This window comes from Coptis chinensis, chromosome 7, assembly GCF_015680905.1.
Source record: "Coptis chinensis isolate HL-2020 chromosome 7, ASM1568090v1, whole genome shotgun sequence".
NCBI classification, from domain to species: domain Eukaryota; kingdom Viridiplantae; phylum Streptophyta; class Magnoliopsida; order Ranunculales; family Ranunculaceae; genus Coptis; species Coptis chinensis.
The window spans coordinates 41295264-41309084 of record NC_141462.1 but is presented as its reverse complement, the minus strand read 5'-3'; the positions used below and the strand labels follow the sequence as shown (position 1 = coordinate 41309084).

The 13821-nt window shown below is 42.2% G+C and overlaps 1 protein-coding gene and 2 pseudogenes across 1 annotated transcript; 1 reads left to right on the top strand and 2 right to left on the bottom strand.

The window, feature by feature from the left end:
• The first annotated feature begins 275 nt into the window (after window positions 1-275).
• Window positions 276-912, top strand: LOC147487570 (SKP1-like protein 1A pseudogene; annotated as a pseudogene).
• Window positions 913-1027: 115 nt separating this feature from the next.
• Window positions 1028-4039, bottom strand: LOC147487569 (protein LOW PHOTOSYNTHETIC EFFICIENCY 1, chloroplastic pseudogene; annotated as a pseudogene).
• A 2865-nt stretch (window positions 4040-6904) lies between these two features.
• Window positions 6905-7240, bottom strand: LOC147487568 (uncharacterized). The gene has a single exon (XM_086574069.1). The coding sequence runs from the start codon at window positions 7238-7240 to the stop codon at window positions 6905-6907; it is 336 nt and encodes a 111-aa protein (XP_086430195.1).
• Between the last annotated feature and the right edge of the window lie 6581 nt (window positions 7241-13821).

Sequence of the window (13821 nt, the reverse complement as noted above, 5' to 3'; positions counted from 1 at the left end):
GTGGAAGTAGGCATCCCACCCTGGTCAAATACAAATTATCGCAGTAGTGGGGAATCGATTGGTATTGGTATAATCCCGTGTTCCACCGTGTCCATCAACTACGATTCACTGGCTGTAAAGCAGCCAATAATTCCTCTCCTATTCCTAACCCCAAATTAGTACATTAGACTAGGCTAGAGAGAATATGGGAATTTCCTAATGATAACTCTGATTTCGTTTTCAGTAACTTATTACCTATAGAACTATGTCCACAACACTCGACAGGACGAAAAAACCCAAACTCTAAATAAGAAAGTCATATTCTAGTAGGATTCTTTCTTATTCTACACAGCTATATATTCAATCATGTGTTTCAATAATTCAGAAAGATATCGTCCCAGGAAAATAATAGCACTTAGGAGTTCAGAAGGAGAAGCCTTTAAAGTTGAAGAAGATGTTATCATTCAATCTAAGACGTTCAAACACCTTATTAAAGATGACTGCGTGGACAACGTGATCCCTTTACCGAAGGTGACTGCAAAAATCTTAGCAAAGGTGATTCGGTACTGCACGAAACATGTTGTCATGCTAACGATGAGGATGAAGATCTGCAATTTTTTATGCAAACTTTATGAACATTGATCATGACTCATTCTGCTCTTATATCGGCTGCCAAATATTTGAACGTAGAGTCTTTGTTGGATTTAGCTTGCAAAAAACCAGAGGAGATTCACAAAACGTTCAATATCAAGAATCATTTTACTCCAGAAGAAGAGGAGGTCAGGAGGGTATATGAAGTATGTCTTCTGTTTCTGTTTTCTTGCACTTGACATGTTAGAAGAGTGCATGCTTTTTTCGTTCTTCTTGTTTCCTCAGCTACTGCTAACTTATTCACCAGTAAGTATTATTCTTGGGATTAATATTCAGTAAGTATTCTTTGATTCCTCCAAATTAATCAGGAAACAGAAATTTAAAGTCTAAGCAAAATAAGATTAAAGAATAAAGTCACTAATTACATGAAAGAATTGAAATCCAACTACAAACGTATTGAAACAAACCTGTCCCCATTCGAATATTTGAACCCCTTTGGGTTCTTGGGATTCCAAGATGTCAAGATCTTATTATCGGTTCCGCTCTATCCTGGATGGCCTGAGATCTTATCAGTTTCTTACGTCTTTCTAAATGCTCAGATTTAAAGTTTTGAACCAAAGTTTCCTCCTCTCAAAAGAGGACAGAACGCATAGATTAAGTCAGACCATGCACAAGAATAAACTGAGACCATCGGTTTAATATATGATCAAGGTACAAGTAACAAATTTTCGACTACAAGAACAGGGAAAGAGCCAGAACTTACGCAAACAGAAAATAGTAGATATATGAAGAAAATTAACTACCAGAAAAATTAGTATATTGCAGCCATTTGTGCTGGAATTGTAGCCGTGGCACTACGCCTTCTGATTAATATACATGAAACATAAGGTACTTCGGCTTCTCCCGATATTCCTTGTTCTGGCCAGATGATCGTGTTCATCCGTCGAAATATATGCAGATTCACTTTGCCTTGATAGTTGCAATTCCAAACCTGCTCTTTCCACTGTTAACATCTCACATAATTGTTTTTGCTTTGCTCGCTTTAAGAGTGTCTTTTCCAGGTTGCATAGCAGACCAGCTCCATCATGCAGCAGACTCTATCTTTGCTGCAAAATATTAGCTAGTATGTCTGACAGACATGGCACGTGGTCTGGCACTAGTTAGGGGCACATTTACCCTTAATCTCCATTCTTGTGGATAGAATCATAGGACACAATAAACAATTTTCTAAACCGTAAAAATACACATGCAATGACAAAGGAGCACAGCGCCAAATGGAAGGTGAATTCAGAATTTGATGTACAAATGGTATAGAATAATTTTACCTAAAACAGTTGTATCAAGTTCCAACATTATTGCTTTCCTTTGTATCTTGAGAATAAAGTTCCACTTTATCAAATGGCTTACTTCTCCGTGGGAGATCAGCCAAGTTACAGAACTCCGATAAATTCTTTCTAGGCTTGACTTTTTTCTTCTTCTCTAGGGGTCGAGGTCCTAAAGTATCTACATCTATAGTTGCACCAAAAGCTTTTGCTGAGTAGACAACAGCATCATAAGCCTTTGAAGAGAGCCTTAGGCCCTCATTGTGAGCTCTCAAGTACATTTCATAAGCAAGTATAGGTTTCGAATCTCTTCCAAGAGCCAGAATCAGCATTTCATACGTTATCTCATTTGGAGAGATGTTCTTACCTTTCAAGCGATCGAACCACTCAAAAGCAGAAGTCCCCATACCATTGTGCGCACATCCACTTATAATCGCATTGTAAGTGACAACAGTAGGTTCAACTCCAGAATCAACCATTTCTGTGATCACGGACTCTACCATTTCAAATTTTCCTTGTCCAACATAAATTGAAGCCAGGATAGTATAGGCATACAAGTTTGGTTTGACACCCACTTTAATCATATGTTCCCATACTCGGAGTGCCTCATCGTAGAGCTTGCCTTTTTCAAGAGCACTAAGTAACGCTCCATAGGAGAGAATTGTTGGTTTCTCACCTTGCTCGACCATCCTACTAAAAATCTGCACAGCAGCTGAGGTTTATGATGCCTTGGAACACGCTACAAGAACTGCATTCCACTCCCTAGCTACTTCCTGGTTTCAGGCCTTTCTCTTCCATTTTGTTAAGCAACCTAACACCCCATCTCCATATTCCTCTCCTACTAGCTGCAGTCAGTAGAACATTGAAGTGAGAGACTACAAGCTCATAAGAGAGGTTATTAGGCTTTGGCCCTTTGTCCAACAAGTCTTCGTAAATCTCTAATGCTGCCCACCTCTTTTTAGCCTTCCCCATCAACCAAATCGCATGGTTACATACTGATAAGCTAATCTCAGACTCCCTTTCTCTTATCCGTTTATACAAATCTTTTGCCACAATATGATGACCTTCGAGAGTACAAGCCCACACAAGACGCTCATATTCTGCCCGACCACGATTTAGCCCAGCCTTATCCATCTCTGAAAGAAGCTGCAAGACCTTTGTGCTTGAGTGGTCGCCCTTGACTAGCCAACGCCGCATCACTTGGTAGCAAATCCGTATAGTGAACTTCTCAAGCTTAACAAACTCCTTCTCCCAATCTTCATCATCATCGTTTCCTATTTCCCCCTTTTTATACCTATCTCTTAACTCAGTAAAGAACTTAAGCCCTCTGTTTCCATCTTCCATTCTTCGATAGGCCACTAAGGCTGTCAAATAGGATACTGGTGACGGTGACATACCCTTCTTTTCTATCTCCTCGAGAAAAGTAAGCGCTCTGTTAGGCCGGCCTTGCTCTAGGTAAATTGCCATCAAGTGTTGTATGTCACCATATTAGAACCAACCCCTTCCTCTGCCATGTCTTCCATCACTTTTTCCACTCCTCCAAATTGCTTACATTGCTTCATTGCACCCAAAAGGCTATTGTTTATGAAAAGGTTAGGACCGATACGCCCACCAGTTGTCTTCTTTTTCATCTTAAGCCACTCGAAAAGAGCCAATGCAGATTCCATTCTCTTATCTAATCCAAATCCTCTAATCCTAGATGAGTAAACAGGAAGTGGCAACTCTTCCATTTCTCAAAGAACCTCTTCAACATCATCTGCAGTTTTAGCAAATTGTAATCTCCCCGCTAATGCACGAACATCAACCCTTATACTCATCTGCTCACCTAAATCATTCTCATTTTGTCCATTTCCATTTCCTTCAGTCACAACATCGACAGTCTCACTATCTGCCCCTTCATCAGTACTACTACAATCAACTTCCACACTATCAGACTTATCCGACAACTCACCAATTAAACTAGTACTTTCTACACTAACTCCATTGCCAATTTCCACTTGCTCCACTGCCCAAGTTAAAGCTGAAGACACACCAACAGAACTTCTACTTGTTTGACTACTAAGTTTAAACACTTTTAAATTGCTTGGAACAAAAACAAGGTGGTATCTACTAGTGCAAGTAAGAGCATATCTAGGTGGTGGTAGCATACTCTTCAAATTTGAAGAATACGACCACAGAATCTGGTAGCAAATTTCGACCAACTTTAGGTGGTCGCAAATTGACTTTGAATCAGGTCTAAAAATTCATTGTAGGCTATGAATGAATGCATGTGCGACATTAGTACAATCGGGCCTACGAAAGACTAATAATGTCGTGCTATGTTTTATATAATATCGCGACGGTCGGACTTTTGTCATTTTACAAATTTTTTTCAACTCACCACTCATAAGCAACCTAACACCCCATCTCCACTAGTTAATAGGAAAAAAATGAGTTCCAATCCTAATTTAAATCCGTCTATAATAACCAAAACACGATGGAGTGGTGGCGGTGAAGAAGAAAAAAAAGGCATACGTTTGGGATAATCCCAGCTTTTGGTGATCTAGATGATGAACCAACCACTTCGAGCTGGAAATCAAGGAGCCGAGGTCCGATCCATCATCGCTTCAATATCTAACAACTTCGATTTTGAATTTCCTACGGAGGCTATTGATTTCAGCCATCTTAGGCGGTGTCTAAGAAGTTTCATGATAGGCATGTCTCAAGAGTTGTTCTTGAACAACAAGTATGTATTTTAATTTCATAAATTAGTAGTAGTAGTAGTTAATTTTAGTAGTTCAAATCAACCCATTATATTTTTATTTTTATTTATTTTTTTAATTTTAGTTTCATTTTGTGTACATCGAGATGTGTTATGTATCGGGTTCGGTGCACTCCACGCGGCGCTTTAAGACGTGGTGGGATGATATTAAGAAAGTCGGTTGCACTTGACCATGTTAGAGATGCAATTTTAGCGACTCCCTTTGCTCATCTAGTTGACATCCCTTACAATAAAGACCGATATTCGGGGAGTTATTAATGGTTTAGTTGAGAGATGGTGGGATAGTACACATACTTTTCACTTCCCGAGGAGGGAGAATTGGGCTTCACTCCATTAGATTTTTGCATGATATCTGGTTTGAGTATAGGATTAGGTAATCCGTTGAGATGTAGCATCAATTCGAGTTGTGCCCAAATGATGACTTTCTTCCCTTGTCCGACCGAGGAGTCATATGACTTTGGTGTTAGGATTTCTGGTATCAAGGCGCATACATTACACCGTTGACTACCGATTCAGATTGCGGTTTTGATAGATTATTTGTCACTTGATTCGATGATGGTCAAACACATGTTGATGAGTATGTAAGAGCTTTACGTATGTATTTGATGGGTGTCTTTTTTTCCTTCCGCCATTCCACGATTAACTTGGGATATCTAGCTAACTTTGAGCACTTGCATGAGTTGGGCGGTATTGATTTTGGTGGAGCCATATATCGTCATTTGTTCGTTGTTTAGATAAGGCTTCTCAACGTGGTGGTGTTGTTAATTTCCGAGAGTCCCCAGATGGGAGGGTTTGTCATTCTCTTAGAGGTATGGTTTTATGAGTATTTTCGTGCTGCAAATCCTATCGTCGCAGAGTATACCGATGAGAGGCCTAGGCTCAGGGCTTGGCACGGACCTTGTCGAGCTCGTCTGACCAGTGAGATCAGTCATAACATAACTTCTGTCCGAACCCAGATCGAGCTTAGCACACAGGCTTCTATTGTTTGGAGGCCTTGGAGGACATCTGTGCACATCGGCGCGAATGACTGTAGATATGCATTGTTCATTTCTCATAGGAGGATGGTATTCACTTGTGGGAGTGATATGGAGTGGTATTTAGGGGATAGATGTTACAGACAGCTCACACCATGCTTTGGTATCCCTCCTGATCCGCCTACCCATGTATCAGAGGCTAAGGACATGACCTTAGAGCAAGTCATCGAGAGTAACGTGCATTGGACTTGGCTACAATCTTCTGACCTAGTTACATTGCAGACTTATGAGCAGTACTACCGTTACTAGTTTAGGGTGTCTATTGGTCATTTGCTCCCAGCTGTAGGTCGTACAGGCAACATTCATACGGTTAGCAATTTGGGTGTCAGACATGAATTCCAGATTGGCCACCGCCGTCCACCGACGTTTCATTTGGACTGGCAGGTACACATTTGTTCCAAATAGCCAGATCCCCTCACCGAGTGACCTTGGGTTTTCAGTTTGAGCGATCCGAGTGGCCAGACGATTTACCAGTCCATTTCTTCTATTGATGCCACTCGCGTCGTACAGTTAGAGCCTGACCTTGGACATCTATCTCTGGTAATTAATTTTATTGGTTTTGTTTTATTATTTTGGTTTATTATGAAAATGTCATAAATTATTAATGAATAATTATTTCAGGATGACTTACGCATGAGATATAAGACAAGCATTCGTGTAAATGATGGCTTGCGCTCATCGGTATTCGCCTACAGTGTTGAGAGAGAGAGACTTATTTCCCAGGCTCATGTGGATTATGACGATTTGCAACGCCAGATTGATAAGTTACAGGCTCAGATTGATCGCACAAGGGTGAGTTCATCACAGCATGGACAGACGGAGAGTTCAGCACAAGGACAGTCGAGGAGAAGTTCACGGCAGAGGAGACGTATGTAGGATAGTCTAGGAGGTTGTTGTATGACGATTATTATTATGTTGTGTGATTTAGAATTGTTCATTTGATCATTTTGATATGTTGTGTGATTATTATTATGTTGTGTGATATGTTGTGTGGTTATTATTATGTTGTGTGATTTAGAATTTACTTCATTTGATTTAGCAAATGAATTACAATTTTTATTAATAGAATGACAACTAATACATGATTGCAAAAACATAAAATAAAAATAAATAAATAAAAGATAACTATTACATATCACCCTTTTATTACATACTACTAGAGTTACTCTAATTATCTAATAAATAAATAAAAGATAACTAATAGATGATTACAACAATCAATGTCGGTCACCCCTAATGCTCCATAGATGCTCGACAAGGTCGCTTTTAAGTCTATCATGCATAGTCTTTGATTGAACTCGTAGAGTCCCTTCAGTGTAGTGTTCCCGAGTAGGTGGGATCTGTGGTTGCCCTTCTGGATCAGGAATGTACCTCCTCATTTCATAATTTTTATTCTTAGCTCCGATTACCATATTGTGCAATATGATACATGCTCTCATAACAGTACCCATTGTCTCCACATGCCATAATTTGCAAGCTTTCTTCAAAATACCAAATTTAGCTTGCAAAACCCCAAAAGTTTTTTCAATATCTTTTCTTGCAGCTTCTTGCATCGTTGCAAACCACTTCGTCTTTAGAGCATTAGGGTTTGAAATTGTTTGTATAAATGCTGCATAGTCAGGATAGATACCATCAGCTAAATAATAACCCATATTATAGCTATGTTGATTTACATCAAAAGAAACAGGTGGAGAAGTGCCATTGATCGATCACGTGCTCAAATACCGGCGAGTTGTCCAACACGTTGATGTCATTGTGTGACCCTGGCATCCCAAAGAAAGAATGACATATCCACGGTCTTCTTCGGGTTGCAAATACCGAGAATAACAGATGGTTTTCCAGAACGACCACTGTAAGCACCTTGCCATCCAGTTGGACAATTATGTCATTCCCAATGCATACAATCAATGCTTCTCAACATACCCGGCCATCCACATGTGGCAGAATGTGCAAGCAAGCGTTATGTATCTGTAATATTTGGCCTTCGCAAGTAGACTGAATCGTACAATTTGATAATTGCATCACAGAAATGCCTCAACGCCTGGTTTCCACTTTGCTTAGAAATGTATAATTGATCGTCAAGTTGATCGCATTAATCGCGGCCATAACCAAGAATATGCAAAGCTGCAGCCACCATGACCAGAGGATCTATACCAGGTTTACCAGCATTGTTAACTTTAGGCTGAAAAAACTTAAAATGAGTTTGAATATCGTTGAAGATGTGAAGAAATAAAGATTTTTTCATACGAAAGCGCCGTTTGAAATCCTCTTTCGGAAAGACAGGACGATCGACGAAGTAGTTGTTTTTCAAGATTTCCAAAGTCAGAGCATATTTTCTATGTTTAATTTTTCGACCCTTCTTTGAACCACCATGTGGTGCCTTCGGAGCATGTACTTGTGCTTGTGCAAGTACAGCCAAAGTGTGTTTCATAAGGGGCATGGCGTTAACAAATTCTTCATCAAGACTATCTACCGAGTCTTCCGCTGGAGGAGATGTAGAAGAAGACGACGATGAAGAAGATGAAGATGAAGATGAAGCGGAAATATCTCATATACTTCATGATCCATTTTTTCGCAATGTGTGTGTTGTTTGTTAAGGATTGATGTGAAATGGTTGAGTTGTTTGATACAAATGTTTGAGTTGAGTGTGTGTAAAATGAAGAAGGAGATGAGTGTAGATATAGAAGGTAGAAATCCGGCCGTTTTTTGCCCGTTGGGACACGCGACAATAGGAGTGGCGCGCGCCAGTAGTAGTGGCGCGCGACAGTGGTAATGGCGCGGCTTTGTTGTGGTCAAAATAAAAAAGGTGGCGCGACATTAGTAATCGGGTACGCGACATTACTATTGTCGCCGCGATCCGCGATCCAAATTGCCAAATTTATTTAACAAGAATGCTAACAAAGGCGGTGATGCGACCACCTAGAGTTGGAATTCCAGGAAATTCCGACGCATTTCTTCAAATTTGAAGAATGCGACCACGAATGCATCCACCTAGAGATGCTCTAAAGTGTTTATCCTTTGTTCTTGAAGTATTTAGCCCAAAACTAAAATGGGGTACTGCCAAAAAGTCCCCTCTAACAGACCAAACACTCAAAGATTGCATTTTGAGAGGAAAACATAACTTAAAAGAGAAGCCCCACCATGGAAAAAAACACAGTTTCTTCAGTAAGCAATACCAATAGCATTAGTTTAAAGGAACAGAGAGAGAAATATACCTTGAAAAGTTGTGAACGTTGTTTTGTGAAGTGGGCAGTGAAGATTGAAGGCTTTTTTCTCTGTGTTGTGTTTGGGTGGTGTTTGTAAAGGTGCATTTTAGTTCACCTTTACATACAAGGATGGAAGGAGAAGGGGATTGAATATGGTAAAGACTGAGTTCGTTGATGAGTGAACTACCTATGTATCTTCTCTTGATTCTGAGGGGAGAGAAGAATCAGGTCTGATGTAGTTCATGTAAGTGATATTTATAGATATTGAGAGTATAGATCCACGAGACACGTGTGCTGCCATGCACAAGTATGGGGTGGAGATTAAGAATGAGTGTTAGGTTGGTTTTGGTAGGAATTATGTGATGATTGAGAGTGGTTATAGTAGTTCGTATATAACGGTGATTGGAAGTACATGTATGGCTCTGGTAATGATTGCCTCTGGATAAGGGATGGTGTCATCAGATGAAGCGTTCTACTTGAGGTCGTCTGTTCGACCTGTGATATCTTGTAGCGAGCTGAAGTGAACCACCTACACGAAGCGAGCTCAATACGAAGTGATCTTGGGGGTAGGATTCCTGCTTATGAACACGTGCTTAATATTCTTGTATGATAATATTACTCCCTCACACAGCCCTCTCAGTAAGTCGTGTTATACACTGAAGCGATTTGCTGAGAAAAAATGGTGGCACGTGTTAAGCATGAGTGGAGAAGTGGACTGGTGGAGGTCGACTCGTATTGTATGACGATATGGTGTAAGGGATAGCTGGCACGTGGCTGGCACGTGAGAGAATCGTAGCAGTTGTGGAGGAAACGTGTCGCCGCATTTCCCGAACTCTTGAAAAGACAGGTCCTTGGTACACGTGTGCGGGCTAGGGTGTAGGCTGTAATCATATTGCAGTGGGAACTGAATGGGCGGTTATTCAAAACCAAATTTCAGAGAATTGAAAAGTTATTTTCTGTTTTCTTCTTCAACAAAAACGCAGGCTAGGGTTTCTCAGGTGAGTGCTTTTGCTGCAGCTGCTTTTTCATTTTCTGTTTTCTTTCTTCTTGTTCAAGTGTTGTGTGTCTAGTAGGTAGGTCGGTGTTAGGTTTTGTTGCTTAGGTTTGGGTATTTGATAAGAAGAACACATAACATGTATGACTCTGACGATACGCGATCAGAAGAGGTTCAGAAAGTATCTTTAAGTTATGGTGAATATGAGGAAGATAAAGAGGATCGGAGTCGGTGGGTTTTAAAAGTGGTCCTGAAGATGATGAGGCTGAGGTTAGGGATGATGAGGATAAGGCACGATCTGGTTCTGTGGGTGCTGTAGCTAGCACTTCAGGGTGTGATGAGGGGTCCTCCTCTAGTGGGCTGCCCCCTAGGATGGTGGATCGACTTGCAGTGAATGCATTCCCCGAACTAAGGGCAACCTATGGGATAGAGGTAAACAACCTGGAGATACACAACCCAGGCCAGAACGAAAATGTTCAGAGTGAGGAGTACAACCCTCCGAACTATGGGATAATAATCTGTGAGGGGCAGTTGAGGGCTGGCATGAAAATACTATTCTCAAAGCTGGTTTTGTGACTTTTTGAATCTCTGTTGGAAATCCCCCTGTCAGTTTGTTGGTAACACTTGGCGGCTGTTCAAGGTGTTCGATTTACTGAATGCGAGTGGTGAATACCGCATAGGGGTATCTGATATTACTGAGCATTTCGTTGTAAAGCGATCTTGTAATTTCAACTTTAGCTTGCAAATTTTGATGGGGCGTTCTAGTGTGATGGATGGTGTAAGCAATGAGGCTTGGAAAAAGAGGTCGTTGCTGTTAGTTGGGAACTATTATGCTAGAGGATGCAGTTTGCAAACTAGGGTTTGCAATATTGCTGGTGGGTAGGAATGTATTACTCTTGTTGTTTTGCTGGTTAGGTTACTGCTATTTTAACTGACTTGAGTCTTTGTTGTGTTTGCAGAGTTCGCTGTAAAAAAGCGAACTAACCGGAAGGAAATAGAGAAGTTCGCGAAATTGACTCGGGCTCAGAAACAAGCGAAACTGCCTGAAGTCACTCATTTCTTTGTGGAAAAAGGCGGTCCCGTGATTAGGGAGAAAAGGAGGGATTAGAAGGAAAGGGCTTGGGGTCAAACGAGTGAAATAGCTATGGATAATCGTAAGATTGACCTTGTGACTAGGGAGGATAGGAACCGAGGTCCTATTGCTCCTAGACGATCCACAGGAGGTGCTGGTGCTTCGGGTGCTGGTGGGTCGAGCTGGCGACCTGAAAGGGGGTCGATTGGTACCCCTGTAGAGTTGGATATGGTAGCCTTCAACCCTCGTGAGCGGAGCAGCTCGTTGAAGAGGAAGGCTAATGCGTCACCGAAAGCGGGGATCTTTGCAAAAGGTCATCAAAGCTGCGAAGCATGTGCTTGGGGAGAGCTCCAGTACTGGGGGCGGTTCTGGTGGTGGGCGAGTTCGCGGTAAGGCCACTCGCAGCACCAGGTCGAGGCCGGACCCCGTCATGGACCTGGAGACTTTTGGGGTCAGGTAGAGATTTCCCCCTGTAGCTCGAGAGCCTACCCCGTTGGCCAAGGCGAAGGCCCCGAGTAAGGTGAGTGGAAAGTTTGTTATGGCTGTTGAGGAGTTGGATCCCCAAGCGGTGTACTTGGATGACCAAGGGGTGCAACGGTTTGTGAGGCGAACTGATGTCAGCTTCAAGTCGAGTAAGATATCGGCATGCTTGCTTGATCATATAGCTCTGGATGGCAATCGCAAGGAGCTGGATGCCAAGGGGATGGCGGATAACCTGAGGCGAATGGATATAGCGCAGTGTCTGGTAAGGGGAATGCTTATGATTTGGGTTGTCTGTTCTTTTATGAGAACGGTGCGAACTAACTGCTATTTTATGTGTGCTAATGCAGCTGGTGAGTGGGTTCCAGAAGCTGAATGAGATCGCCCAGTTCGCTGAATCGGATAGAGAGACCGTGGTGAAGCGGAAAGACGAGCTGAATAATGTTTAGGACGCGTGTAGCATAGATCGCCAAGAGCTTGACGAGGTGAAGAAATAGCACCAGGCGTTTAAGTTGGCGAAGCTTCTGAAGGATAGTGAGGTAGAAGACCTTAAGCTGAAGTTACAAGCCGCTGAGGAGAACGTTTCAGCTGCGATTGGAGAAATTGGTAGGTTGAATGACTATGCCCAGCATTGCAAGGAAATTGCTCAAAAAGCTACTAAAGCGTATGATGTTCTGGATGCTGACTTCCTTGAGTTGGTGGCAGACTACAACGCCTTGAAAGAGGAGCATGAACGTGGGGCTCCTAGTATATCAATGGTACCTATACAAGGAGATGCATGTGATGCTCCTACTTCTGTGGTAGCTACTTAGGAGGTCGTTGAATCCCGAACTGAAGGTGTTACGTCAGATGTGTTTGTGAACTTGGGTGCAGATGGTCTTTCAATTGTGGTTGAAGGGGGTGATGTAGAAGTTGAAGACCCCCTAGCTGTTGAAAATTTGGCTGTTCTTCCTGTAGTTGGAAAGTTGTGAGAGTATCTTCTTGATTCTGATGTTTGTAAACTATGATACATTAAAGCTGGTTTTCCAGGGTAACCTGGACAGCTCGACTTTCTTTTTGTTATGGTTATCAAAACACTGAGCGAACTGGCTCCCCGTATTGTTATGGGGAGCTCGTCGTATGATGAATGATGATTAGCCGAGTTGGATTTCCTGAGTAGACTCAGCAGCTCAGTTAGTAGACGAACTGGGGACTAAATTTGGTTGAACAGTTCGTCCTTTTGCTTTTATGAAATGCTGGTTTTTGCTTTTCTACTCTGTTTAACTTTTGTTGGTGTGAATGTATGATTCTTGATACTGTTGTAATGGTCTGTCTATGTGGGCGACCTTTGATATGAGTGGGGTGGCTGAGTAACTTGTGATCCTGGGTGAGCGTCCTGATCTTTATCTGTCCTTAGAGTTGTAAGTCGCGAGTATCCTTAGTACGCCTGAAGCGTTCTAGGATTTAGATCAGTAGGACTACAGTACGTGCATGGCACGTGTAAGAATATGAGCGGTCGACGACATGAAATGATGGCTGCCAGGTGGCCTGACGTTTGGCATCTCGATGTAATTATGGCGTGCCTAGGGAAGATACGTTATTTGAGAATAAATAGAACTGTTCTTGAAAGACCAAAGACATTTGCTCTTCTCATAGCTGAAGTTGCTCTTCTCCATACTTCGTGCGCCATTTTACTTTGCTGATCAACTCAGGTATGCGTTTTTTAGTGTTGTGGTTTTTCCTTTGAATTGGACAACTGTGTTCTTGTTGTTAGTTCGCTGAACGCTGTTTTGTTTGTAGAGTTTACTATGGCCAGTAGACACGTAGATGCTGGTGGGGATGAGGCGATGAGAGAAACTTCTCCGCTTGTGATAGAGGAGATGGCGTTTACACCCCATCCCTTTGGGAATCGTGGCAAGCAGAAAGCGGTTGCCTCTGGGTCAAAAAATGGCAAGCGTGCCAAGGTGGAGGGTCGTGGGCGACTTGGAGGTATCATGCTTAGGTCGCCCAGTCGCAGAGGGGGTAATGACCTAAACCGGGAGGAACATGGCAACCTGGGTCAAGGTCACAATGCTACGGCTGACAGTTCGTCGCAACGTTCTTGTGGTGTGGGGCGCGACTTCTTATACGTTGGGAAGACGGGGAAGAAGCGCATGGTCAAGCGTTCGGATTGCAGCTTCCATTCGACCTCTATAGCGACCTGCCTCTTGGAAGGAATGATTTTGGATGGTGACAAAGCTGAGCTGGAAGACGACACTCTGGAAACGACTCTGAAGACTACAAATTTGGCATGTTGTTTGGTGAGCTTTTTACTTGTACTTATTCCTTGTTGTGTTAATGACGAATATTAACATTGGCATTTTCTTTGTAGTTCCTAGCTGGCTATGATAAGTTGAAGCGCAC

What these genes read in the sequence shown, in the direction of transcription:
- LOC147487568 (XM_086574069.1), bottom strand. Translation starts at nt 7,240, where the DNA reads ATGCAAGAAGCTGCAAGAAAAGATATTGAAAAAACTTTTGGGGTTTTG.